The sequence below is a fragment of the Piliocolobus tephrosceles genome, chromosome 3 (assembly GCF_002776525.5).
Source record: "Piliocolobus tephrosceles isolate RC106 chromosome 3, ASM277652v3, whole genome shotgun sequence".
Classification (NCBI taxonomy): Eukaryota; Metazoa; Chordata; class Mammalia; order Primates; family Cercopithecidae; genus Piliocolobus; species Piliocolobus tephrosceles.
The window spans coordinates 144,467,474-144,492,876 of NC_045436.1; the positions used below are offsets into that span (position 1 = coordinate 144,467,474).

The 25,403-nt window shown below is 44.6% G+C and overlaps 1 protein-coding gene across 1 annotated transcript; it reads left to right on the forward strand.

Annotated features, from left to right (window-relative positions):
• Positions 1-3,469: 3,469 nt before the first annotated feature.
• Positions 3,470-8,352, forward strand: PHOX2B (paired like homeobox 2B). The gene is made up of 3 exons (XM_023224677.1): positions 3,470-4,070; positions 4,908-5,095; positions 6,122-8,352. Exons 1-3 carry the CDS (start codon positions 3,830-3,832, stop codon positions 6,635-6,637), a joined length of 945 nt encoding a protein of 314 aa, XP_023080445.1. The 5' UTR covers positions 3,470-3,829; the 3' UTR covers positions 6,638-8,352.
• Positions 8,353-25,403: the final 17,051 nt, after the last annotated feature.

Here is a 25,403-nt window from a genome sequence, read left to right on the forward strand (position 1 = left end):
GTGGTCATTTATCTATCAATCCGTCCTGTTACCCACCCGCCTCTATTAAAATAAATAGCAGGCACTGTACACATTGCTGGTTGGCTGAAGTTGTGATCTGGACAAAAGGTCTGTTTGGGGAAAGGATGCTGAAGCTTAATTCTATTTGTGCCGGTTGAAAATCAGGAGGGGTTTTTCTACACTTCACTTTTATTAGATTATTTCTTATAGATGGTTTCTTTTTTCCTCCCAGACGCGTGGTGGAGGCTGCTGAAGCAGTTGGTCTATAGTTGGAATAATTAAATTAACCATTTAGTACAACTTTTAGGGGAGAGCTCGCGTGTAGAAAGCACAACTGGAACAAAACAGGGCGCTGGGGCTGGGGCTCTGGCCTGGCCCAGCCCCGCACGCCTTTCATCTCCAAGCAGAAGCAGGACCCCAGGCCACAAAAGACGGGCAGAGGGACGATAGGCCAGCGGTGGTGGGGGAGGGATGGTGACCCTGAACAAAATAAACCTACAAGGTCTACAAAGGGGAAAATGAAGTCAAGCGCATTTGCTCATCCGACCGTGTGGGCCCGGCGCTGAAAGGTCTGGTGGTACAAAGGCGAGAAGGCTCACGGCACCCCGACCCGGGTCGGTCGGCAGCAGGGGATGCCCGGAGATGGCTGGCTAAGCGGCCCGGGACCGCAGGGCGGGGAGGGACCCCAGGACGCTGAGGGAGCGAGCCCCGGACCCGCCCCTTGACCGCCCCCCGGACACCCTCCGCGGTCAAGCACTTCCCTTGCCAGCGCTGCTCGGCTGAGACCTCGCCCAGATCACTCAGCTTCTCCCTTTGACACCCTCTGACGCCTCGTCAGTATCCAGGTCCCCTGAGTTGTGCACTGAACTCCCCACCCCAACACTCCCTTTCGCCCAGGAAGTGCCTCTGTGCACCATCTAAGTTTCCAAGTTCCACATCTTCACCTAAGAGCCATCCTCAGAAACTGCCAACATGAATCCCTCTACTCCGAACTCCCAGCACTTTTTAGGTCCTAGTCTCGCCTCCTCCCCAAAAACTAACGGGGCCTGGGGACTGTCAGCAAACTTAGGACCCACGGTGAAATTGCCCTGCAGTCGGCTCGGGCGTAGGGATCAGACCCCGGGCGCACAGCAGGGGGGCGGCACCGGGGCGTAGCTTCCGGAGCAGAGTGCGCGCTCTGCACTACGCGGAGACACATCCCGGGTACACTAAGACTCTAGCGCCAAGTGGAGTGTGAACCTAGTTACTGTCAAAAATAGGCCTTGGAGCCGAAACACATCACCTCCTGGCCACTCCTGGTCACTCTGTTCTGCAGGGAAACGCGCTTAAACCCTGCAGCAGAGGAGCGGGCTGGCGGTGGACAACCCGGCCTGTTCTCCCTACATCCACATCTCCCGAGTGCAGGCCTCGGCGGCAGAGTTGCGTTCAGAAAACCAGCAAGCACATCCCCCAACCCGAAATCCGAGGGAACGAAGAAACTTGGAAGATCTCAGCCTTGTGCTTGACAACCTATCCCCCACCTCCCTTAAGTGGTTGGGGAGGGGGATGAGCGTGGGGGAAATTCCATGTGTGGAGTCCAAAGGGATACAGCCACCTCCCGGCCCAAATGCAGATTCATATTCATGAGAGCAGGATAAATAAAGACAAATCTCCGCTGTAATAGCACTTGGAATCGCATCCGTCTTAGCTGGCCTTTAGGTTTAGGGGATTGAAGACAGATGTTTGCATCCCTTTTCTCCTCTTGTCTGGTGACCATAGAGAAAAACCATTTGGAGCGTTGCAATTTGTTTCCCGCCGCAGTAAAACCTTGTACACATTTATTTTCATTTCACCCCCTGCACAAAAAAGTGCACACTGGTCACCAAGGGCCCTTCTTTATCAAATACGCATTGTACAACATACAACTGCAATAAAACTATCAGCCCTCCCGGTAAAACTATCACCAGGATCCTCCGTAGGTCCGGCTCCCTGCACTCCCGACTTTAGCGCTTCCTCACGCACCGAGGATTTGCAACCACCTGAAACGAGCCTGAAACTCACCCTGCAGAGAAGCACAAGGCTGGGGGACCGCTGTCCCTGTTTAATCCATTACTGCGTCCGCGGCAGTTTAGTGCGCAATAAAACACGGTGGCAGGGGAGAGCGGGCGCCCATCCGCTCCCCGGCACTAGCATCGAATTAAACCACTTAGTTTGGCAAACACTGAACGCCTAAATGCCCCTATAAAGACTTTATGAGTTTGTTACTTTAATTACTGACTTGTTACAGAGCACATAAAGGGGGTAATGAATGCAATAAAACTAATTATCTACACATTTAATTCATATAAAATATCCAGGGTTTGTTTACACCACACGGCGATTCAACTAAGCTTTCCCCCTCTTGTCCACCGAGAGGAAGGATTTAATGAAATAGTTTCCCTCATTCTGCTAGGGCCTAACGAACCAAATGAAAATTACCCTCCGCTTAAATCATGGGGCCACCGAGGTCCACAAATCACTGCTCGCTTCTTTATCTGTGCCTCGCTGCCAGCACCCAAAAGCCTGAGGAATCGGACAAGAAAGGTGCCCGACCTGGAGCCATTGCCTGGGCATTTGCATGGCAAGAATTTCGCTCACTGTCGTCCGCAAACCTAAAAGGCAAACAGACACAATCCCCGGGTCTGTGGAGGATTGTGGGCACCTGAAATAAAATAGAGGCGAGAAAGAGGGAGAGCGCCCGAAAGAGATGAAAGAGGAGATACATTTGGGTACACTTCTTGCTCGCTTGCCAGTTATGGCCTAATTAAAACGAACAACCGCCCTGAAACTCCAAACCAACCAAACGCAAACCTTGCGCTAATGCAAACAGACACAGAACTGAGCGCAAAGAACACAACGGTTGAGAATCCAGATGTTTTACATTCAAAAGCTTTCCTCAGATTTTTTTTATTATTATTTTTAAGTGGCTGTATACCCTGAGTCTCTTGAAAGCACATTTAGCTGCAAGGAGAAATGCAATTTATAAAATGCTTTCTCTCTCTCTTTTTTAACCCCTTCTACCAGGTGTATTTTTAAAGAAATCCGCTTATCGTTCACATAAACCCCCTTGACCCACTTACTCTATGTTACAGGGCGCCTGAGTCTTGCCAATGTCCCAGTCCTTTACAACATTTCATGCACTTCGGGGGGTAGGCTTGTTGTTAAATTGAGCGTGTAACAGTCTTACAAAACAGGTTTTCTATGACATCAAGGTTTCTTCTCCCTAACTGAGGGGAAAAAAAGAAGAGGACGAAAAAGGGGGAAAACACACACACTATCTCAATTTATGCCTAAGGTATATGATCAGTTAAAAAGGCTTAAAAGCTCGGGGAAATTGGATCAGGGAGAATCGTCACCCAACTTTCATTATTTCCAAGTAGTGTGATTGAATTAAAGGGCAGGGAGCTGGTTAGAAGGGAGGATCAGGGGCTCGGTGCGTAATGGTGTGGTATTAAATTCTAATTAGAGATGCAGGAATCAATGATAGGGAGGTTGGACAGCTCAGTTCCCCAGTGCCAGCCCAATAGACGGATGAGTTATTGTCATGTAAAAAGCGCCAGCAATAAGACCAACCGCTTTGCTATTGTCCAAGTGGAAAGAGCCAAGTTTATTATGAGGACTATATGCTCTAGAGACCTCAGACAAGGCATCTCATAGGAGGCTTTTTCATAAAACTAGGCTCTGCTGGTAGTAAGGAGGCCAGTTTGGAGGCAGGCGTTGAGCTGTGCACATCTCCCCACTCCAGCCACCTTCTCCATATCCATCTTTTATTTCATTTTTCCACTTGGCTGAGCCATCCAGAACCTTTTCAATGTATAAAATGGAATATTCTTACCTCAATTCCTCTGCCTACGAGTCCTGTATGGCTGGGATGGACACCTCGAGCCTGGCTTCAGCCTATGCTGACTTCAGTTCCTGCAGCCAGGCCAGTGGCTTCCAGTATAACCCGATAAGGACCACTTTTGGGGCCACGTCCGGCTGCCCGTCCCTCACGCCGGGATCCTGCAGCCTGGGCACCCTCAGGGACCACCAGAGCAGTCCGTACGCCGCAGGTAAGGACCTTCAGCTTTCTCAGCGGAGGAAGCCGCCTTTCCGCCCGTATATAGGAAGCCTTGATTGCATTTGAAAATGGAAATGTGTTTAGTATTTACCAAACGAAATTTGCTTACACAAATGAAAGAATTTATCACGTTAGAAGCGATTGCAGGGAGGGGTAATTCACTTACAGGGTTACACTATCCTAGTCACACCCGAACCGCCAACAAAATTATCTTAAGCTGCCAAAATGATAGGCATAATTTATTTACTTTGCGATGAGACGTAAAGCTTAGAAAATAATTAAATAACAAAGAGTAAAGCTCATTACTGGCAGTGTCTCTTTTTTTAAGAACCGACAGCGGCTCACACCTCTTTGGCTGGTCATTTTTATGATTATTTCTTTAATTTACTATTATTTTTTTGCAGCACTTTCTCCCAACTTTTGAGCCGGGTCAACTTTCTGAGAATTGAAAAGTTTCCAAAGTGGGACTGTTTGGTAGCTTCTTTCCTGGCTCCCTGATATTCCTAATGAGGTTTTTGGATTTTTTTTCCTCTCTGGTTTTTTCCTGCTGAAAGCACTATCCCCAGTCCGTCACATAGCGCTGTTTCAATCCACCCAAAGGCGCTTGTGCCGGAAACGACTCCGCCAAGCCCGAAGTTTGAGCCCAGGTTTCCGTGGATAACAAATTTGCTCGGTTTCTTCCGGCAGCTTCTCTGTGCGATTCTCCGCGCGGGTGTAGGTAGCGGCTGCCGGATGACCTGACCTTGGAGTCCCCACATTCTAGCTCCACGGCCGGCGCGCTGCCGGCTGATTCGCTCACTTTCTATCTCCTCTGTCATACTCTGTCTAGTTCCTTACAAACTCTTCACGGACCACGGCGGCCTCAACGAGAAGCGCAAGCAGCGGCGCATCCGCACAACTTTCACCAGTGCGCAGCTCAAAGAACTGGAAAGAGTCTTCGCGGAGACTCACTACCCCGACATCTACACTCGGGAGGAGCTGGCCCTGAAGATCGACCTCACAGAGGCGCGAGTCCAGGTACGCGCGCCTGGAAACCGACCCCACTCCTCCGCACTGGTCCGGGGAGGTGTCGGGGTGAGGGGCGGCTGGTGAAATTCGAAGTCCTGGAGCCTCGAGTGAGAAAGACCCAGAGCGCCAGGGCCGATCAGAAACAGTGGATTTGGTGTGGCTGTGCGTTCGAGAAAGGCTTAGAGCGCGCGCTCTTGGCATTTTATTTCCAGCTGCGAAGTGTTTCCCACCCAAGCAGAGACATGGGGGGCCTTGGGACGTGGATGAACAAGGCAATTTCGGGGACAGGAAGTGCCTATGGTGGAAGGTGTGCAGACTTTGCTCCCGTATTTTAAGTCTTTCCTTCTTTTGTTTCTTTTATCCCAAATGCTTCCTAACCCGAGTGCTTTTAACCTGGCCCCATGGCATATAGGTGCATTTTCCCGGAAACTATGACTTGCATCAGATTTGCAAAGGGTCTGTGACTTCATGAAGGTCAAGAACCATAACTTACTCTAAACTGTTAGACACAGGTGCGCTCAGGAGTTGGCCACAGCGCCTCTCTGGGTGAGCCCCCGACCGAGAAGCGGTTTGCACCATGGCATGCTCTTCCAGGCCCAAAGGCCGGGGATGGGCATCGGAGCAAACCCAGAGGATCCCTTTTCCTTCTACCAATTAGAGTTTAACTTTAGAACTTAGGCTTAGGAGTGAATGACGAGCTCGGGGCTTGCTCAAGAAGCAGACTGAACAGAGGTCCACCAAAATAAGGCCTTCCCTTTCAGGGTCTTTCTGGGGCCTGTAGCTTTTTTAACTCTGCCGCAAGCCTTCATTTTCCTGGCGTGCTCACTCCCCCTAAGAAAGTTTCTCCGAAGATGCACAGCAGCAAGAAGCGGTAGACTTGGTGGACTGGGTGCGCGCGGGGGTGACCACGGAGCATGGGGAGGAGGGTGTTAAAACAAGCCGAAGTAGAACGTGGGCCACCCTAACCGTTGTTTTTCTTTCCCATTTTCTTCTTTCTTCCCCTGCTTCATCGTCTCTGCTTCCGTCTTGGGCCAGGTGTGGTTCCAGAACCGCCGTGCCAAGTTTCGCAAGCAGGAGCGCGCAGCTGCAGCCGCGGCGGCCGCGGCCAAGAACGGCTCCTCGGGCAAAAAATCTGACTCTTCCAGGGACGACGAGAGCAAAGAGGCCAAGAGCACCGACCCGGACAGCACTGGGGGCCCCGGTCCCAACCCCAACCCCACCCCCAGCTGCGGGGCGAATGGAGGCGGCGGCGGCGGGCCCAGCCCGGCGGGAGCTCCAGGGGCGGCGGGGCCCGGGGGCCCGGGAGGCGAACCCGGCAAGGGCAGCGCAGCAGCAGCGGCGGCGGCCGCAGCAGCAGCGGCGGCGGCCGCGGCAGCGGCGGCAGCTGGAGGCCTGGCTGCGGCTGGGGGCCCTGGACAAGGCTGGGCTCCTGGCCCTGGCCCCATCACCTCCATCCCGGATTCGCTTGGGGGCCCCTTCGCCAGCGTCCTATCTTCGCTCCAAAGACCCAACGGTGCCAAAGCCGCCTTAGTGAAGAGCAGTATGTTCTGATCTGGGATCCTGCGGCGGCGGCGGCGGCGACAGCGGGCGAGCCAGGGCCCGGGCGGGCGAGTGGGCGAGCGGGTAGGCCCAAGGCTATTGTCGTCGCTGCTGCCATGGCTTTTTCATCGAGGGCCTAAAGTAATCGCGCTAAGAATAAAGGGAAAAAGGCGTCGCCCTCATTTCAACCCCACTCCTACCCCCCTTCCTTAACCCCCAAACAAAACAAAACAAAACAAACAAACTTCCCTGGCTTCGCACCTGCCTGGGGCCGCGCATCGGGGCCTGTGCTCCTCCTGCTGACCGGGGGTTGTGAGCAGCGCGGCCTGGACGCGGGGGCACTCTCAGGGGGCTGTGTCTGCGTGTCAGTTTGTGTCTGTCTCGGGGAATGTGTGACTGTGGCCCAAGCAGGTGACAGGAAGAGATGGGGGCCCGCAACCAACTCAGTGACTTGTTTAGGAAAAAAAAAAGACAAAAAAGTAAAAATAAAAACAAAAAGTTGGAAGACAGAAACCATTAAAAAACAAAAAGCCAACAACCCAGAAAGGTTTAAAAAACATAAGAGAAAAAAAGAGACAAATTAAAGAGGGGCTAGGGGAGAAGCTGCAGCTGGAGCTGAAGGTTCGATCTTGTGAACCCCTAAATCCGCTCCCTCCTAACAGCACGGATTCTCTTGGGGCTCTTCTTCAGGGAAGAGTAGGGACGCCTTTCCAGCCCACCCTTCCTATCCTGTCCTTGGGTTCGGGTCACTGCGGCGACGACTCGCTCAGACTCTCCCGGTGGCCAGAATGACTTTCTCGCTCCCCCTTGCCTGTCCCACCTCGCTGAACGCCATCCCGCCATTAGGGCATCGGAACCCCACACAGTTGCAACTCCCAACCCCGAATCTTTGCAGCCGTTGGGCCCTGAAAGATGCCCTATCCATGAGATGCCTTTTCATCTACAAACTCTGCAAAATGTGTCTCATGTTTCGCAACTCTTTTTTTCCCCCTCGCTCCCGCCCCGTTGGCATTTTCTTCTTCCACCAGCTTTTACTGAACTTTTTGGCACTGCTTTGGATTGGAGTCAATTGCAGTCCACATAACTGGCTGCAGAGAAATCTACCGAGCAAGGAAAAGGCACACACACGTTTGCAGAAGTATCTCGGTTTGCATTTCTGTTGGAATGATCCGAACTGGACTCACATCCTGTATGGTGGATGGACTGTATATTGAGGGTTCCATTCTTCGCGCAGTTTAGACATCTCTGTTTTGATTTTTTTGTTGTTGTTTTTGTTTTAAAAGGCACAAACTCTAGATATTAGTTGAATGTTGAGGCTTTAACTTTTTCGGTGTCTTTCTACAACTGTGTTCTGTGACTCAATTGTATCGTGTTAATATCAGTACAGACCGTCTCCTCTACGTGACCGTATAATGTTTTTCTCTTCTTGTAGTCTCTATGGCGTGTCTTTATGGTGTAATAAGGTTCTCACGGGTTCAATCTTTTGTGTTTAGAGAGGCCACAGTTCAGACAATGGTATATATTTTTGTTATCAGGTGCATGTCTGTCTGATTTCTTTTTTTTTTCCTGTTGGACTATGTTTGTGAACATAATTGTCATAAGTTATGTTTCAGATTTTTGAATTTATTTATATGTGTTATAATGAATGCTTCTATTTAAAAGGGAAATATTTCTACATGTGCATATAGTTTTCCAAGAGTGTACCATTAACTTGATTGTTGATAATAAAAACAAAAAGCAAGTTTAGCAATTGAATTCTTCTTTTTCTTGATTCATTTTTTTGGGGGTTGGTAATTTTTTTAAGTTTTATTTTAAAAGGATAAGGGAAGATAAAGGAAATTGTACTAAAAATAGCAAGAATCCCACTTGGCTCTGGACATCCAGGTGGGTTGTGACATCTAAACCCATGCAGCCAAATTCAGCCAAATATAAAATTTAGTGCTTCAGAGAGCAGGGAGGATTCTTGTCCATGCTTTTCTGTCCCCCAGAAAAACACCAGGGATTGATAAAATTGTTCACATCTGGCTGCAGATATGTGGACTAAGTGGCAGCCAAGGCAGGATTTGAATTCAGGTCTTTGAGGTGGACTTAAAATGACAGTGGATTCTGCATGCAGGTGCTTTCAAGACCAGTGATGTCCAGCAAGGTCTGGGCTGTCCAGCTCCCCGAAACCCTGCAGACTGCTGACACACCAGGACACCTGACAAGCTCCATGTGTGCAGGTGATCAGGTGCTATATGGAACAGGGTGTGCCTTCCATGCATTTTCTCATCTATCCTTCAAAACAAGACCATGAAGCAGGTACAATTCCTATCCTCTGTTTTCTTTTAAATAGGTGAGGGAATGGAGGCAACAGAGACTTACCCTGATGAAGCACCCCTGGTTTATGAGTGATGGGGCCAGCCTTTGAAATGAGAAAATTTCATTCCAGAGCCTGTGACATTTAACTATACTAATGGTTCTCAAAGTGTGATTCCTGTACCAGCAGCATCAGCATCACCTGGGAATTTGCTAGACAGAATTCTTGGGACCCACCTTGGACCTACTGAATCAGAAACTCTGGGGGTGGGGTCCAGCAATGTGCTTTAAGTTCTAGAGGTTATGAGAACCACTAAACTACCCTGTAAGAAACGCAAACCAGAAAATTCCAGAACTGGGACTACCCTGGGAACAGGTGAGGGGAAAAATTCTGGCAGCTTTAATGATCTCTTTTGGAGGGAAGGGGTCCTCACTACAGCCCCAAAATGGAATCCTGCCTCTTCCTTGGACCCTTTGACTGGGCCACTTTCTCCAATCAGAAGCCCTGTGTAAAATTCTGGTACTTACCTTCGTACCTCTCTGACTGGGCATAATCAACACATAATTCAGTTTCCCTCATTTGAAGGGAGGCCGCAGTTTGCCTCCTCTGGTTTAAGGATTAGCAGTTGATCTGGTTTAAATTTATCAGGGCTTCTTGCCACAAGCATCCAAATGTGGCTTGCATTTGATCAGGCAGGTTCATTCAGAAATCTGAAATATTTGCATCATATCAAACTTTGAATCATCTTTCTAGAAGGCTTTTAGGGCCAGGTGTGGTGGCTCATGCCTGTAATCCCAATCCTTTGGGATGCCAAGGCAGAAGGATCGCTTGAAAGCAAGAGTTGGAAACCCACCTAAGCAAAATGTGAAGATCTCTTCTCAAAAAAGAGAAAGAAAAGAAAAACTAGCCAAGTGTGGTGGCACACGCCTGTAGTCTTAGCTACTTGGGAGGGTAAGGTGGGATGATTGCTTGAGCCCAGGAGCTGAGGTGGCAATGAGCTATGATCATGCCACTGCACTCCAGCCTAGGTGGCAGAGAGAGACCCTGTCTGAAAAAAAAAAAAAAAAGAATAAAATAAAAGGCTTTTAAATATTCCTTAAACATTCTGTCTCTAAATGCCCTTCAGTAAAGTCTCCAAGATAACATTGTTTATAAAGAGTGTCACTAATTGTGCTAGTTTAATATGCCAGCAATTCTCGAACCTCTTAGGTTCTAGTCTTCGGTTGTAAATATAACTTAGAAGGTCTGAGACAGGCAGACCACAAAAGCAATAATTTGTTGGCAAAAAGAGCAATCAAGGTCCTGGGCCTGGCCACAGGAAAGTTCACTTTCCTATAGTCTTGGAAGCCCACGAGGTAAGTCTCTGTAAGCTTTTGGGCAAGCTAGTGGACAGGCATTCTGGAAAAGGCAAGACCAATGGAGGAAAAGAAAGCAATGAGTGGAGAGGGGAAGAAGAGGGATAGAGAAAGAAGAGGAAAAACAAATAGCCACAGGGTTTTTTTGGAAACCCCAGAGAAGGCCCTAGAAATCTTTTTAGATGTGAATAAACTGATGAGGATCACCAAATTCCTTCTCCCGGTCTTGAGCGACTTTGAGTGACTTGTCTCCAGGACAAGGGAAACTCTGGGGATTGGTGAGAAAACCCATGCCCCCCACCTCCATCCCAGTTTCCCAGAGAGGACTGCATTGTAAATGTCTAGAGGCACCCAGCTCTAGCTCTAGTATTTTGAATACCACCTTCATTTTAATTTGGGTCACCTCTGCTTCTCTTACTGATCAAAGAAACAAACTGTTGGGAGGAAAGTTTATGATGAAATGCAAAATAATATCCCTGTAATATGATGGAGCCTAGTGGCAGGACACTCTGTCTCTCACATTGTGTCATTTCCTTGGAGCCCTGCACAGTGTGAACAAGCTCACTTTCACTTTTCCTCTCCTAAGAAATTTGCATTTTGGCTCATCAAGGCATCCTTTTTCCTGGCAACTCTGGGACCACATGTGACTTCACAAAAGCTGCAGAGCTGATGCCAGATAGCCACCCCTAAGCCAAGTCTCCTTCAAAATGGCAGAGTACAGAGAATCAGAGAGTGGTTTTAGAGAGAAGTAGACAACACAGCAAATAGTAGCTGTCCATAACTCACTCCAGATGTGTCTCTGTGACCACTGCATATCCTTAGGAAGACAGCCTATGGTTAGTGATGGTCCTCAATTCAGAGAAGAGAACTGTGTCACCTGGTGAGACAAATAACTTAATCCCTCTGTGTCTGATTTATCAACCAAAAATGTGAGTAATTATGTAGAGTTTGGGGTTGTTGAGAGGATTAAATATAACATACAGTAAGCATCTAATATAGTATACATTTTCAGCAAATGTCAGACATGATTATCATGATGCTGTTGCTGGTTGCTGCTGCTACTGATCATGCTGTAACTTCTGGAACCTTTCTTGACCTGTCCAGCTCAGGCCTTAGAAAATTAAAAAGAGCCCTCAGTTGTCACTTAAGTCAACTGTCCAGGAACACAGAGTGTGAGTGACTATACAAAGATTGGAATTGGAGAACTTTGCTGAGGGTGGACAGGAACAGACTAAAATCAGTCAGGGGCTGACAAGAAACACCTACTAACATTTATTGAGTGCCTACTGTATGCCAGGCTCTATTTTAAACTTACAAGCATAATGTATTTAGTCCTCATGACTCCTGTGAGTTAAAGTGCCATTTCCATTTTTTTTATGAGGAAACTGAGGCATTGAGGAGCTGGATAATACGCTTAGGGTTACAAAGTTAGTAGGATTGCAACAGGAATGGATTCCAGTCCTAGCTGGCTGGTCTCCAGAGCGCGTGTTCCTTAACCACTGCTCTTTAGAGCCTTCACAAGAGGAAGAATTCATTTTAGTACACAAGGTTACACACTATTGGACCCTGGAGGAGATTTTGCAAGAGACTCCGGAGGCAGATGGAGGTTAGAAAGGGCAACAGGAGAGCCGTATTGGGATGAAAATCTCAGCCAGACTCAGAAGAAAGTCCAAGGCCTGAGAGGTTTTGCAATCCGGAGGAGGAGGGAGAATGTTTTCTGCAAGGCAACATATTTGCAGCTCAGGGTCTCTTTCTGGTAAGTGAATAAGACAAGAAGTAGCCAGGGGCAGGGAATGTGAAAGGGAAAAAACAGTTACATTTATGAAGTGCAGAACATCAGTTGGTGGACAGGAAAGGATGTCAGCCTCTACACTCATTCATCACCATCGTGACAAACGGATGGCGCAAATGACAAGCCCACCTGAATCTTTCATTTTCCAGCCCTCATTTCAGAGTGGCTGTTTACAAATCTATGTGGATAAATAATGACTAAATGTCTTTACCTTAAAGTGTTTCCATATTAGAAAGCAAAGTGCAGTGCAAAGACCTGTGACCTCATTAGACCAACAGGTAGGATTATCTGAAAACAGTCTATGCCCATGTCCCCATCGCCATGGTAGACATTTTGAATTGTGTTAGTCTTGGCTTAATGCAGGAGTTCTCAACCTTGGGTTCATAGATTGAATTCAAGGGAAAAAGGGAAAACTACACATATACTTTCACTAACCTCTACCTGAAATGCAGCATTTTCTTCAATGATGAATGTGGGCAACATAGCCACAGTAGTAATTATCAGTACCTGTGACTTTGTAGCCAGTGGAAATCACAGATATTTTTATTTCACAATAGTTTTTGAAGCTATCTTGATAGATCATTTATATTCATAAGTTTGAAATTATGATAAATACTAGAGCAGACATTGTATCTTGTTATTTAATGCATTACTGAAGAAGCACATATGCTACTACAGCACAAATTTGTTTTAAAACATTTTTTATAACTTTGCTTCAATTGGCTTCTGTTATAATTCTATGTACTTTTAAAGATTATCTTTCCTTTTAAAAATTTTACTTATTTATTAAGCAATTTTAAAAATTATTTTTAATTGACAAAAATTACATATATTTATTGTGTACAACATGTTTTGAAACGTGTATTCACTGTAGAATGGCTAAATTGAGCTAGTTAACATATACATCACTTTTGTGTGTGTGTGTGTGTCTGTGCGTGGTGAGAACACATAAAATCCACCCTCTAAGTGATTTTCAAGAAAACAATACATTATTATTAACTATAGTCACCATGTTGTAGGATGGATCTCTTAAACTATTCCTTTCACCTAACTGAAATATTGTATCCTTTAACCAGCAGCTCCCCAACCTTTCCCTGCTGGGGAGATGGTCCTTATTGTTTATACTTTAAAACATTATCTTGAGAAGGGATTCTTGGATGTCACCAGACTGCCATGGAGTCTATGGCACCCACACAAAAAACTAGGAGTTGATGTCATTCCTGGTTCCTGGCTAGCTGATGAGAACAGGGAGTTCCGTGTCTCTGTGAAGTTCTGATTCTAAGAACATTTCTTTAGGATCAGAACGTGTAATCATTTTTCTTCATAGGTGGAAGCAATCTTAGAGAAGTTTTAATCCTATCACATGCTCCTTCAAGGGACAAAAGAAAATAAAACAAGCCCTCCAAGTTGCACAAAGCAAGTTCCAGGGTTTTATAGGCCACTGGCTGGGTGGACGTGACAGTAAGAAAGCTGGGGAGAGCAGGAGGTGATTCGGAGGAGCAGGAGGTGATTCAGCAGGACTGGAGCACCCTGTTACTGTTTATGGAGGATTTATATGAGATGGGCACTGTGCTGAGTGCACCACACTATCAAGATTCAAATCCATTGACTCTTACGCAAGGTCACATTATTAATAATGGCAAAGCAAGACTCAATCTAAAGCTCAGCCTCTTAATCAGTGTGTTAAAAAGGTGTTTTTAAAAAACAGGAAAGAAATTCCTTAGTTACCTAGCTGTTGCTTACTTTACTTTTTGTCTGAACTTGAAGCTATTGGGTTTGTTAGATTACCCCAAGGCCAAGTGATTGAACAATGATGTTACTTTAGCCATGTGTTTGATGTCAAAGACCTCCCTCTGGGGAAAGTCAGACATCAAGGGGAATAAAGGCCTCTTACCTGGATATAATTTCATTAGGGAACATAGTGGATGACTGCTTGCTATATGACTTCTCAGACGATTTAAGCGATGATTTCCAGAACAGGAAGCGCCTGGGTGTAAAACTTAATTTCTTTACGGCCCCAGTGGCAGGGCCACCTTGGACAAAGGAGGAATGTAAACCTGACTTGTTTGAAACTTAAGATATTGTGCTTTCTGCAGTATTTACTATGTGTTAGATACTCAGCTAGCTGTTTTGCATTTGTTATCTATATAGTGTTTCAAGACTTCTGCGGTAAATGGTATTGTTATAAAAAGAAATCCAAGTGACAGAAAAGCCGAGCAACTTGCTCAAGACTCCAAAGCTGGTATGTATCAGAGATGAGCTCCAAACACATGTCTCTTGACCCCAAAGTCCCATCCTCTGGGGCTCCCAGAGTCCAGAGGAGTCACTAGCATGGCCTAGAACTCAGTACTGCCCTTAGCCCCTTAGCCTTTCTTTTCTTTCTTTCTTTCTTTCTTTCTTTCTTTCTTTCTTTTTTTTTTTTTTTTTTTTTTTTTTTTGAGGTAGAATTTCTCTCTTTGGCTCAGGCTGGAGTGAAGTGGCACGATCTTGGCTCACTGCAACCTCTGCCTCCCGGGTTCAAGCAATTCTCTTGCCTCAGCCTCCCATGTAGCTGGGATTATAGGCGCCTGCCACCATGTCTGGCTAATTTTTGTATTTTTAGTAGAGACAGGGTTTCACCACGTTGGCCAGGCTGTTCTGCAACTCCTGACCTCAAGCGATCCACTCACCTTGGCCTCCCAAAGTGCTGAGATTACAGGTGTGAGCCACTGCGCCTGGCCTTGCCCTTAGCCTTTCTGCTCACAACTTAAGCAAATGTTAAAAGCCAGAGAGGGTGATGAGAATATTCTGGAATTACATAGTGGTGATGGCAGCACAACTTTGACAATATTCGAAAGTCCGCTGAATTACCTACTTTAAAAAGATGGATTTTATGGTATGTGAATCATATCTCAATTTTTTAGAAGTAGAGAATAATATGAGCAACCCATCACCCCCTTTACCTTCCTCCATAATGTCTTTGATTTCTTACAGATATAATTTACGTACACCCTCCATCTTAGTCTTAAGACAGAGCAACATAAATTAGCAGAGGGAAGAGTGAAAATGTTACTGTTTTCTTAACCAATTTTCTTTTTTTTTTTTTGAGGCTAGAAAAAGTATGCTTTCCAATATTGATTTAAAACAAAGTGGACAGAAATTTCTTAAGAAATATAGACTTTGCTTCACATTGTAGTAAAGTTTTCCAACCTTGTCACTGAAAGCCCAGGGTGCTGTTAAAATATTCAGACATATTAACATCCCTGTACCTGACCATATATTGGAACAATCATGCATGGAAACTCCTCTATATGCCCATTCTTGCCTTCAATGGACTGGAAAGAAGTCATAACCTACAGGACATTTGGGCCGGGCACAGTGGCTCACATCCATATTCCCAGCACCTTGGGAGGCCAAGGTGGGTGGATTACCTGAGGTCAGGAGCTCAAGACCAGCCTGGCCAACATGGTAAAACCCTCTCTCTACTAAAAATACAAAATTAGCTGGGTATGGTGGGGCATGCCTGTGATCCCAGCTACTTGGGAGACTGAGGCAGGAGAACTGTTTGAACCTGGGAGGTGGAGGTTGCAGTGAACCGAGATCACGCCATTGCACTCCAGCCTGGGCAACAAGAGCAGAACTCTGTCTAAATAAATAAATAAATAACATTTGAAAATGTCTGAGGCCATTCATGTACTTATGCTGGAATTTCCTTCAGGTCCGCTGAAACACAAACAGGTCATTTCTTAGAAAATTCTGAAAAGATTAAATTTTATTTTCTCTAAGCACTCTACTGATGGGGGAAAAAACAAACAAACACAAAGATGATGCTGGTGAGACTGTAGAGAAAAGGGAGCGCTTATGCACTGCTGTGGGAATGTAAACTAGTTCAGCCACTGTGGAAAGCAGATTGACGAACTTAGGTATACACTCAAAGGACTATAAATTGTTCTACCATAAGGACACATACACATGTGTGTTCATCACAGCATATTCACAATAGCTAAGACATAGAATAAACCTAAATGTCCATCAATGGTAGACTGGATAGAGAAAATGTGGTACATAAACACCATGGAACACTATGCAGCCATAAAAGAATGAGATCATGTCCTTTGCAGGAACTTGGATGGAGCTGAAGGCCATTATCCTAGGCAAACTAACACAGGAACAGAAAATCAAATACTGCATACTAAGTACATACAAACATAAATAAGGGAACAACCAACATCAAACCCAGGGCCTACCTGAGGGTGGAAGGTGAGAATCAAAAGACTACCTACAGGGTACTGTACTTATTACCTGGGTGATGAAACAATTTGCACATCAAATCCCTGCAACACATAATTTACCTATATAGAAAACCTGCACATGTACCCCTAAACCTAAAATAAAAGTTTAGGCTAGGTGTGGTGGCTCACACCTGTAATCCCAGGACTTTGGGAGGCTGAGATGTGTGGATCACTTGAGGTCAGGAGTTGGACAACAACCTGGACAACGCTGTGAAACACTGTTTCTATTAAAAATCAAAAAATTAGGCCGGGCACAGTGGCTGAAGCCTGTAATCCTAGCACTTTGGAAGGCCGAGATGGGCGGATCACGAGGTCAGGAGATCGAGACCATCCTGGCTAACACAGTGAAACCCCGTCTCTACTAAAAAAATACAAAAAACTAGCCAGGCGAGGTGGCGGGCACCTGTAGTCCCAGCTACTCGGGAGGCAGAGGCAGGAGAATGGCGTGAACCCGGGAGGTGGAGGTTGCAGTGAGCTGAGATCCAGCCACTGCACTCCAGCCTGGGCAACAGAGCGAGACTCCATCTCAAAAAAATAAAAAAATAAAAATAATAATAATAAAAGAATTAAAAAATTAGCTGGATGTGGTGGCGGGCTCCTATAATCCCAGCTATTCAGGAGGTTGAGGCAGGAGAATCACTTGAACTGAGGAGACAGAGGTTGCTGTGAGCTAAGATTGCACCACTGCACTCCAGCAGTGAGACTCTGTCTCAAAGTAAATACATAAATAAATAAATAAATAAACAAGTAAAATAAAATAAAAGTTTTTAAAAAGTTGAAAATTTCAGCACACATGTATTTGCAGAAATTAGGGTAACCCATTTAAAAGGTTGTTTCATGGTCATTATAGGTCCTTTGAGACGCATAGATGGTATTCGTGTGAGAGGTTAGCTAAGGTGCAAGCTATTCTTTGAGGAGTTGATTTTCTGGCCTTAAGATAATTATGTCTTCTTATTCACCCAGGATTCTGTTGCTCTGAAAGTTTCTGCTTAATAGGAGGGAACCACATCTAAATGCTAGCCTTGGAGTTACTTTTTCTTTGTTGAGAAAGTCCTTTGGTGCCATCAGTGCTAGAACTGGTTAAGACTAGCTTCCATGCCATTCACACCTCCTTGTAGAAAAAGTAGTTTGTAATAAGTAAAAAGAAGTCTGAAAAATTCAGCGATTTCAACGTTTTAAAAAAATTGCACACATATACACATGCACAGTCTAAAAATTCAAAAGATTTTACAGGTTATTTAGCAAAAAGTGTATTTCCCTCTTACCTCTGTCTCCCCAAAGTAACCAGTAGTAGTTATTTTTGTATCCTTCTGAGAACAGTCTCTCTCTCTCTACATATGTGTGTATAAGTACAAATGTTATTACGTTATACATATTTTCTATACTTTGTATTTTTTGCTTAACTTATATATCCTGAAGACTATTTCCTATGAAAACCTGTAGATTTGTCTATTTTAGATGGCTGCATGGTATTTGATTTCAAAAACAAACAAAAGAAGACAGCAAAAATGCTTCCTGTATTTCTAATGCTGCTTGGAATGGTAAGGGGTAATGTGGCAGAGATTGCTAACTGTCCCTTAATAGGCATTCTCTTCTTCCAGTTAGCAGGAGAACTCCTTGTTTTTTCTGGGAGCTGACACATGGCCATTCAGATACAGACTATGTTTCCCTTGAAGCTAGACATGGCCATGTGCCATGGGTATGAGCAGAAAGGATACATGCCACTTCTGGGTCAATAAAAGCTGCTTGCCCTGAACTACTTCTTTTCCTTTTTGCAGCAGGCTAGAACATAGACATGAGGATGATGAGTTATCTTCAACTGCACCAATGAGGGTAAGATTTGAAGGAATGGCCAAGCAGCATAACAGAAGTTGCCTCGGCCCATGAACGACTCCTTGAGGTAGAGCCATCCTATTGCCCTCTATAGATTTGTGCAGTAAAATACATAAACGTATTCCATTGGCCATTGTTTCACCTGTATTAAAGAACTGAACCAATATCTTAATAAACATAAGAGGTGTCCTTGAAAAGTTGACATTAATGTTGAATATTCAGCAATATTCGCCAGATGGACTGGGGTATGAGAATGACATTCCAGGCTGTTGCATGTGCAAAGATGGAGAAATTTAAATGATTTTTTAAAAAAGAGCCAATAGGCCGGGTGCGGTGGCTCATGCCTATAATCTCAGGACTTTGGGAGGCCAAGGCGGGCAGATCAGCTGACATCAGGAGTTCAAGACCAGCCTGACCAACATGGTGAAACCCCATCTCTACTAAAATTACAAAAATTAGCTGGGCGTGGTGGCACACCCCTGTAATCCCAGTTACTGGGGAGGCTGAGGCAAGAGAATCGCTTAAACCCAGGAGGTAGAGGTTGCAGTGAGCTGAGATAGTGCCACCGCACTCCAGACTGGGCAACAAAAGCGAAACTCCAATCTCAAAAAAAAAAAAAAAAAAAAAAAAAGAGCCATTAAGTGGCTGATGGATTAGATAATTCATCAAAGTCCATAATTATTTCACAACACCACTGGTAAGATGTTCATTTAAGGTTTTTATGCCCCTGGGTAATATTAATGGACTTGGGTACTGTCCACATGAATTTCCCAATTTGTTTGTGATCCACTGGGAGATCCTAGAACAGGTTTTTCCTTTAGAATGACATGAAAACCAGTCCCAGTCAACTCTAGCGCTAATAGGTCTGAGAGATAGTCCCACCAAGGAGAAAGTGACTACAGGGGTAGCATCAAGATGTGGCTTTCTTCTACTAAGTAAAAACTTTCTGAGCAGGAGAAGCTTGGGTTAATAAAAAAAACCACAATGGTTGTAAGGCTGAAAATGGCTTAAAATGCAACCTGTGTCTTCTTTCAAACTCACATGCCAGCATCATCTATATTTCTCCAAAAATGTTACAATGGAACAGGAAAGAACCTTCCCAAGAACTGGATTAGGGAGATTATGCAACCTCTTTGCATCAGGTCTGGAAACATTCTCTATGTTCATGAGAAAGGAAACCTGGTACTGATGGCCAATAATAATAATAGTTAACTTCTATTCAGGCTTTGCCATATGCTGAAACTGTGCTAAGCACTTTATTTTTTATTTTTATTTTTATTTTTTTTGAGACGGAGTCTCGCTCTGTCGCCCAGGCTGGAGTGCAGTGGCCGGATCTCAGCTCACTGCAAGCTCTGCCTCCCGGGTTTATGCCATTCTCCTGCCTCTGCCTCCCGAGTAGCTGGGACTACAGGCGCCCGCCACCTCGCCCGGATAGTTTTTTGTATTTTTTTTTTAGTAGAGACGGGGTTTCACCATGTTAGCCAGGATGGTCTCGATCTCCTGACCTCGTGATCTGCCCTTCTCGGCCTCCCAAAGTGCTGGGATTACAGGCTTGAGCCACCGTGCCCGGCCTAGCACTTTATATGCATTATCTCATTTAATCTTGGCAACAACCTTATAAGATGGTACTATGATTATCCTCATTTTAGAGACAAAGAAACCAGGACTTAAAAGAGATTAAGTAGCTTACACAAAATTCCACAGCTGGTACATAGCAGAGCTGGAATTTGATTTGAACTCAGCTAAGCCCGATTTTAGAGACCACTCTGCCCTACTGCATCTGGTCATACACAATACTGTGCTCACTCACACACTAGTGAATAAAACCTTCTTCACGACCCCATAAAGATCTTGTTTGTGCACAAAGCAATATTTGTGCACAATCCCATGTGTGATTAAATATTTAAGAGCTTTTTGCTTATTGTGAATGATTTCACAGATTTTAAACAACATGCTCTTACTACTGAATGTTTACCTGTACCAGGTGCCTCCTGGGCCCCAAAAGCTGGGGTAGTAAGAACTCCATGGTGCTCTGGGTGTGGGTAGGATCCCCACGGGGTCCACTTTGGATGCTGGACTGTGGCCCAGACCATCTCCTCTCCTTGCCCGTCACTTATCTTTCAGGCAGCCTTCCTTAGAGCCTAATTAACAGTAGGACAGCCGGAAGGAGCCATATTAGGTTGCATTTAGGAGGTTGATCCCAAATGACAAAGATTACATCATTAGGTCCTCCCTCTTTGTGGGCCAAGACTTTTTCCTAAAAGCAGAGGACCAAGTGCCTCTTCCCTGACACAGTGTCCAACTCACTATCCCATTAGATAAGTATTGCAGTAGGCTGATTCAGGAATGCCAACCCCTTTCAGTCTGAGGGTGTGATGTCTATTGCAGGTGATAAATGGATTGTGCTTAACCAAGGCTTAACAATTGCTTAACAATTTTCAGAGAAAGTAATTTATGGGTCCAGACCCTACTGTGAGGCTCCGCACAGATGTAGAGCTCAATTGTTCAGAGCATAAGTTATATCATTCAGTCCTCCTCACAGCAAAACTTTATGTGTGGGTGTTACTAATATCCTCACTTTCCAGATGTATAAACTCAAGCTTGGGTAGGGGGATGAATAACTAGCTTGAGGTGGCTCAGGAAGTGGCAGAAACACAGATTTAAAACCCCATGCACTTTATTCAGTGGTTCTGCTGCCTCACTTGAACCTATGTTTGAACTGGAAAAAAAAATTGTAGAAGAGGTTATTTGGGGAGTGCATGACATTCTTTTTCTCCCCCCCATCTTTGGATGTTTTAAATGAAAAAGACACATAAAAATAACCATCGCTGTCAACCCAGCTACTGCTCAGGGCAGAACCACATTCTGAGATAACTGATGTTTTTGAACAACCAGAACTCTGCAGGAGTTAAGCATCAGCTCAGGCACTGTTCAGACCTTGAGGAGCCAGGCCGGACTGGAGAATGTCAGAATGATCCGGCCTTTTCCCCGCAGCAGGATCATTTCCAACCACAGCCAGGGACACACGCAGAGGCATTAGCAAGCCTGCAACATCTAAACGGCCAGATCAATTCACAGAAGCACTTCTAAGGGAAACAAATCAATAAGCTCCTTCCCCTAAAGATTGATAAGATCATCAGGAAGCAACAGATGCGTTTTAGGGCCCAGTACGCTGTGCAGGGGAGGTGGGTTCCCGGTGTTACAATTTCTCTCTGGAAAAGCAATTGTAAATCAGCGCCTGAACATCCTGGCACCTGTCACAACAATAAAAGCTAACGTTCCTAATGCACTTGGCAGGTTTCAGGGTGCCATCACATACTCTGTCTCTTTTGATTAAGACCCTATGAGGCGGATGTTGCCATCCTCATTTCACAGATGAGATTCCGCCAAACTGCCCAATTTGCTTCAGACCCTGATTGCTTCTAGCCAAGCTGGGGCTTGATTTTTGAGTCCCAGGTTCTGCCTACTTGCCTAGGGTTCCCCAAACTTCATTCACTCTTGTGTCACCTTCACAATTTTTGACACATCAGAGAACCTCCTATGTTATTTATTATTTTTCTTTTCATTGAACTAGTTTTATCTACATAAATTTATTTGTAAAGGAAACTTCCTATCACTATTAAAAATGAAAACAATGACTTGCTATAACTAGAAATCAAAGAATTACATAATCTTCAAAAAGAACAAAAAGCCATATTCGTCTATGTGTTACCTTAACCAGTGGTACCTAGACCATACTTCGAAAACACAGTATTATACTATAGATTATACTGTAGTCTCTAGGTGGGACTAAGAATGTAGTAATTTTAAGTTTTGAGGTCCTAAAACATGTACTCTATTTAAGTAAGCTGTTTTTTTGTTTTTATGTGTGTGTGTGTGTTTTTTTTTTTTTTTTTTTTGGCCAAAATTGATAGAACGAGGTTTATTTTACACATTGATTAAAAAAAGTTTAAAATTTTAGGACAAATGAAAGGTTTGTCTCCTCTGTCACTGCTGGAGGTCCCACCCCTGGTCACTGCCCTAGCTGAACAGAGGTGTCTGGGATGGGTAACCCAGGTCAGCTTTCCAAAAACCTGAAGAATAGAGGAGATGAACAGTCCAAATAATACTGGATTTTAAACAAGTGAAAATCAGACCAGCGTTCCATGCATACAATACAGAAATTAACAAACCTTGCAGTTAAATGCCATGAGAGGCAAGGATTCAATGGAAAACAGTAACTTCACCCCTGATATTAATCTATCACTTAAATTTGTTTAAGACTCATTTGAGTCTTATTGTCAGTTTTGACCCATAAGTGCTCTCCCCTGCCTGTCCTCAGATACTTATCGATTCTATCCCCTTAACATACCCTGAACCGTCCCCTGCCCCTCTTTAATCAGCATCCTTATGGAAATGGTCTGAGGTCAGCACCCCCTGCATTTATTACCTGGGCTTTTGTAATAGCCTCCTTGATTAGCCCCTTGCTTTCAGGCTTACCCCCTCCCATTCATCCTCCCTAAGTTGCCAGTATCATTTTTCCAAAGTACAGATCTGGTCAATTTCTCTTTCACTCTATATATGCCACCAAATATCTTTAACAGCTTCCTGTTGCTATAGGATAAAGTCTACATTCTTTAATATGGCCCACAAGGCCCTTCATAAAGGAATAGCCACATGCCCCCTTTTTTTTCTAACCTTCCAAATTTTACTCCCCCCAAACAAGATCCAATTTGAGGGAATGTGTTTTATTAACACATTAGAAATTCTCTTGATGGCATCCCTCCCTGTCTCTAATGGTTTCTTGCCACCACCTTGAGCTTCTCTGTTATAGAGTCCAAAAGACACTCAACAAACACTTGTTGACGGCTCTGCAGAGAGAAGGCGTACTTTGCACCTCTGGGTCATGTGTTTTATGTGAGCAATGCTAAAGAAATACAGAAAAATCATTTGCCAATTCATGAATTATGTATAAATTTCTACTTCTCTTTCCAAAAGTATTTCTTTAAAAACAAAGTTTATTCATTGATTACTTCCTTTTAGTAAGTGGAAATGTTGACTGAAATATGGTTCTTCATGTGAAATGCAGGACTTTGGAAATTCAAATGTACATTTAGAAAAAGCATGCATTTTCATCTCTTAGCTGACAATGACTGAGGCAGAGGCTCTCCTTAAAGCAATTACCAGTTGGAGGAGAAGTGTAAACTTCAGCATAATTCATCAGCTGGTTCATTTTTATTTCTTCAAACATTAGTCTAGGTTTGGTATGAAATAAGTGCATGTATACCTTAAGTACATCCTACTTTTTGTTGCCTTTGCCTTAAAAAATCTGCTAGATTCATCACTAATCCATTCTACTCAACAGATACTGATTGAGTGTCTACTTTGGGCCAGGCACATTTTAAAAGATGGAATCGTTTGCTGTAATTATTGGCATATTCAATATTACATATCCTTGTTTTAACCCAGCAGTAAACTGAAATGTGTAGTATAGATGGTTTTATAAGTTATGCTGTAGAAATGATGGAGCTATGCATGGAAAATATGTAAATCTGTCACCTCCTTTTGCTCCTCTTGACCACACTAGTAGTCCTCCACATCTGTATCCTGCTGTGCACTCATAATCTCACTCACCACTCAAGAAATGTGGCATTCTCCTTGTTTTTTCATGTTAAAAACCCAAGAAATACATTAAGTTACCTGACTGTAGTTCAATACAAATTCCCATGCAAGTGTGTGTGGGAGGTGGTATGTGTCCGGGTGTGGGTAAGTGGGGGAAGAGGACAAGAGAATAAAAGCAAAAGAAATATGGACTTATTTGTATTGAGTGTCCACTACATACCAGTCACCCAGCATACCTAATTCATTCAACCCTTATAGGCTTTATATTTGTGGTAAAGACAGTACTATTATCCTCTGCTTTCCAGATACAGAGACTAGCTGTACAGATTGTAATCAGGGAAACAGGCTCCAAACCCATTCTTTCCACTACTTACACTAGTACCCAGACCTTCTATCCCCAAATCTGTCTATTCCATCACACCTCTCTAGCCCATCTGAAAGAAGGATTCAGTGGTGTGAAGATGCCCTTGGGAGGGCTATCTATTAGATTAATTCTGGCTTTCCCACACTTTGACTTCTTAATGGCTTATTTGCATTGTTTTAGAGACATCATAGGAGTTTCTTTTACTCAGAAGCTGAACTTTTTCAAAATAAACGTCACCTACAGGAGTCATGTTCGCTGATGTTATGGGTCATGGAAATCTGACTCAACTTCAGAAACTTGGTATCTATAGCAAGATTTCAAAGCACAATAAGGATGAGGTTCAATAACCTCCATCCATTGCTCTTCTATCTTTATTTTAGAGTGAATTTGGTGGCTGAGGTAGGTCACTGTGTGTTAGGCTTCTAGCCAAGGATGATCTTCAAACTATCACCAGTCAGCACTGGCTGATCACAGTGGAGTATCCATCAGAGAGGCTCTGATCTCTAGAGACTCTCTCTGAGCCAGACATTAACTCTTTAGCTGCTGCATCATGGGAGAAGCATGAGGGTCTCAGGAGAGGAGTTGAAGTAGATAGGGTCTCAGACAGGCATTCAAAAGAACTTAGGGGACTGACTCTTTACCCAATGATATAGCTATATTTTAATATTTTCACAATGAGTACAGCCATATTAGTGCCTATTGACTGAGTACTGGCTCTGTTTCTGGCGCTCTTCCCTACTGCCTTACAGCTCCTGCTCCCACTTTTCCCAGCAGATGACTCCCCTGCACTGGGCCCATGTTGCTTCTGATGAGAAGCAAAGAAAAGGATAACATGTAACCCTGAGGAGTTGTTCAGTCTTTCTTTGGCCTTCTAGCGCATCTGCAAGCCTTCAGGAATAATGCTGTATGGCAGTGACTGCTTATCATTCACCAATATCCATTTTTCTCCTCCTCTAATAACCCAACTCTGAAGTTTCAGCTGGACACATGGCTGCCCAGTCAGAGACTACATTTCCTGTTTCCCTTGAACCTCAGTGTGATCACATGTCTGTTCTAGGCAAAGGGATTGTACCATATTCAACTTGCACCTTACAGAGAAATGAGTAGGGCTTTCCTTGCCCCTTCATGCTTTCTGATATTTGGGATGCACATAAAAGATAAAGCAGCCACCTTGGATGGGAAGGAAGCTGCATGCTGAAGATGGCAGACTTACTCTACAAGCCTGGACTCTTAAGTTCTGGACGATTACGTGGGAGAGTAATG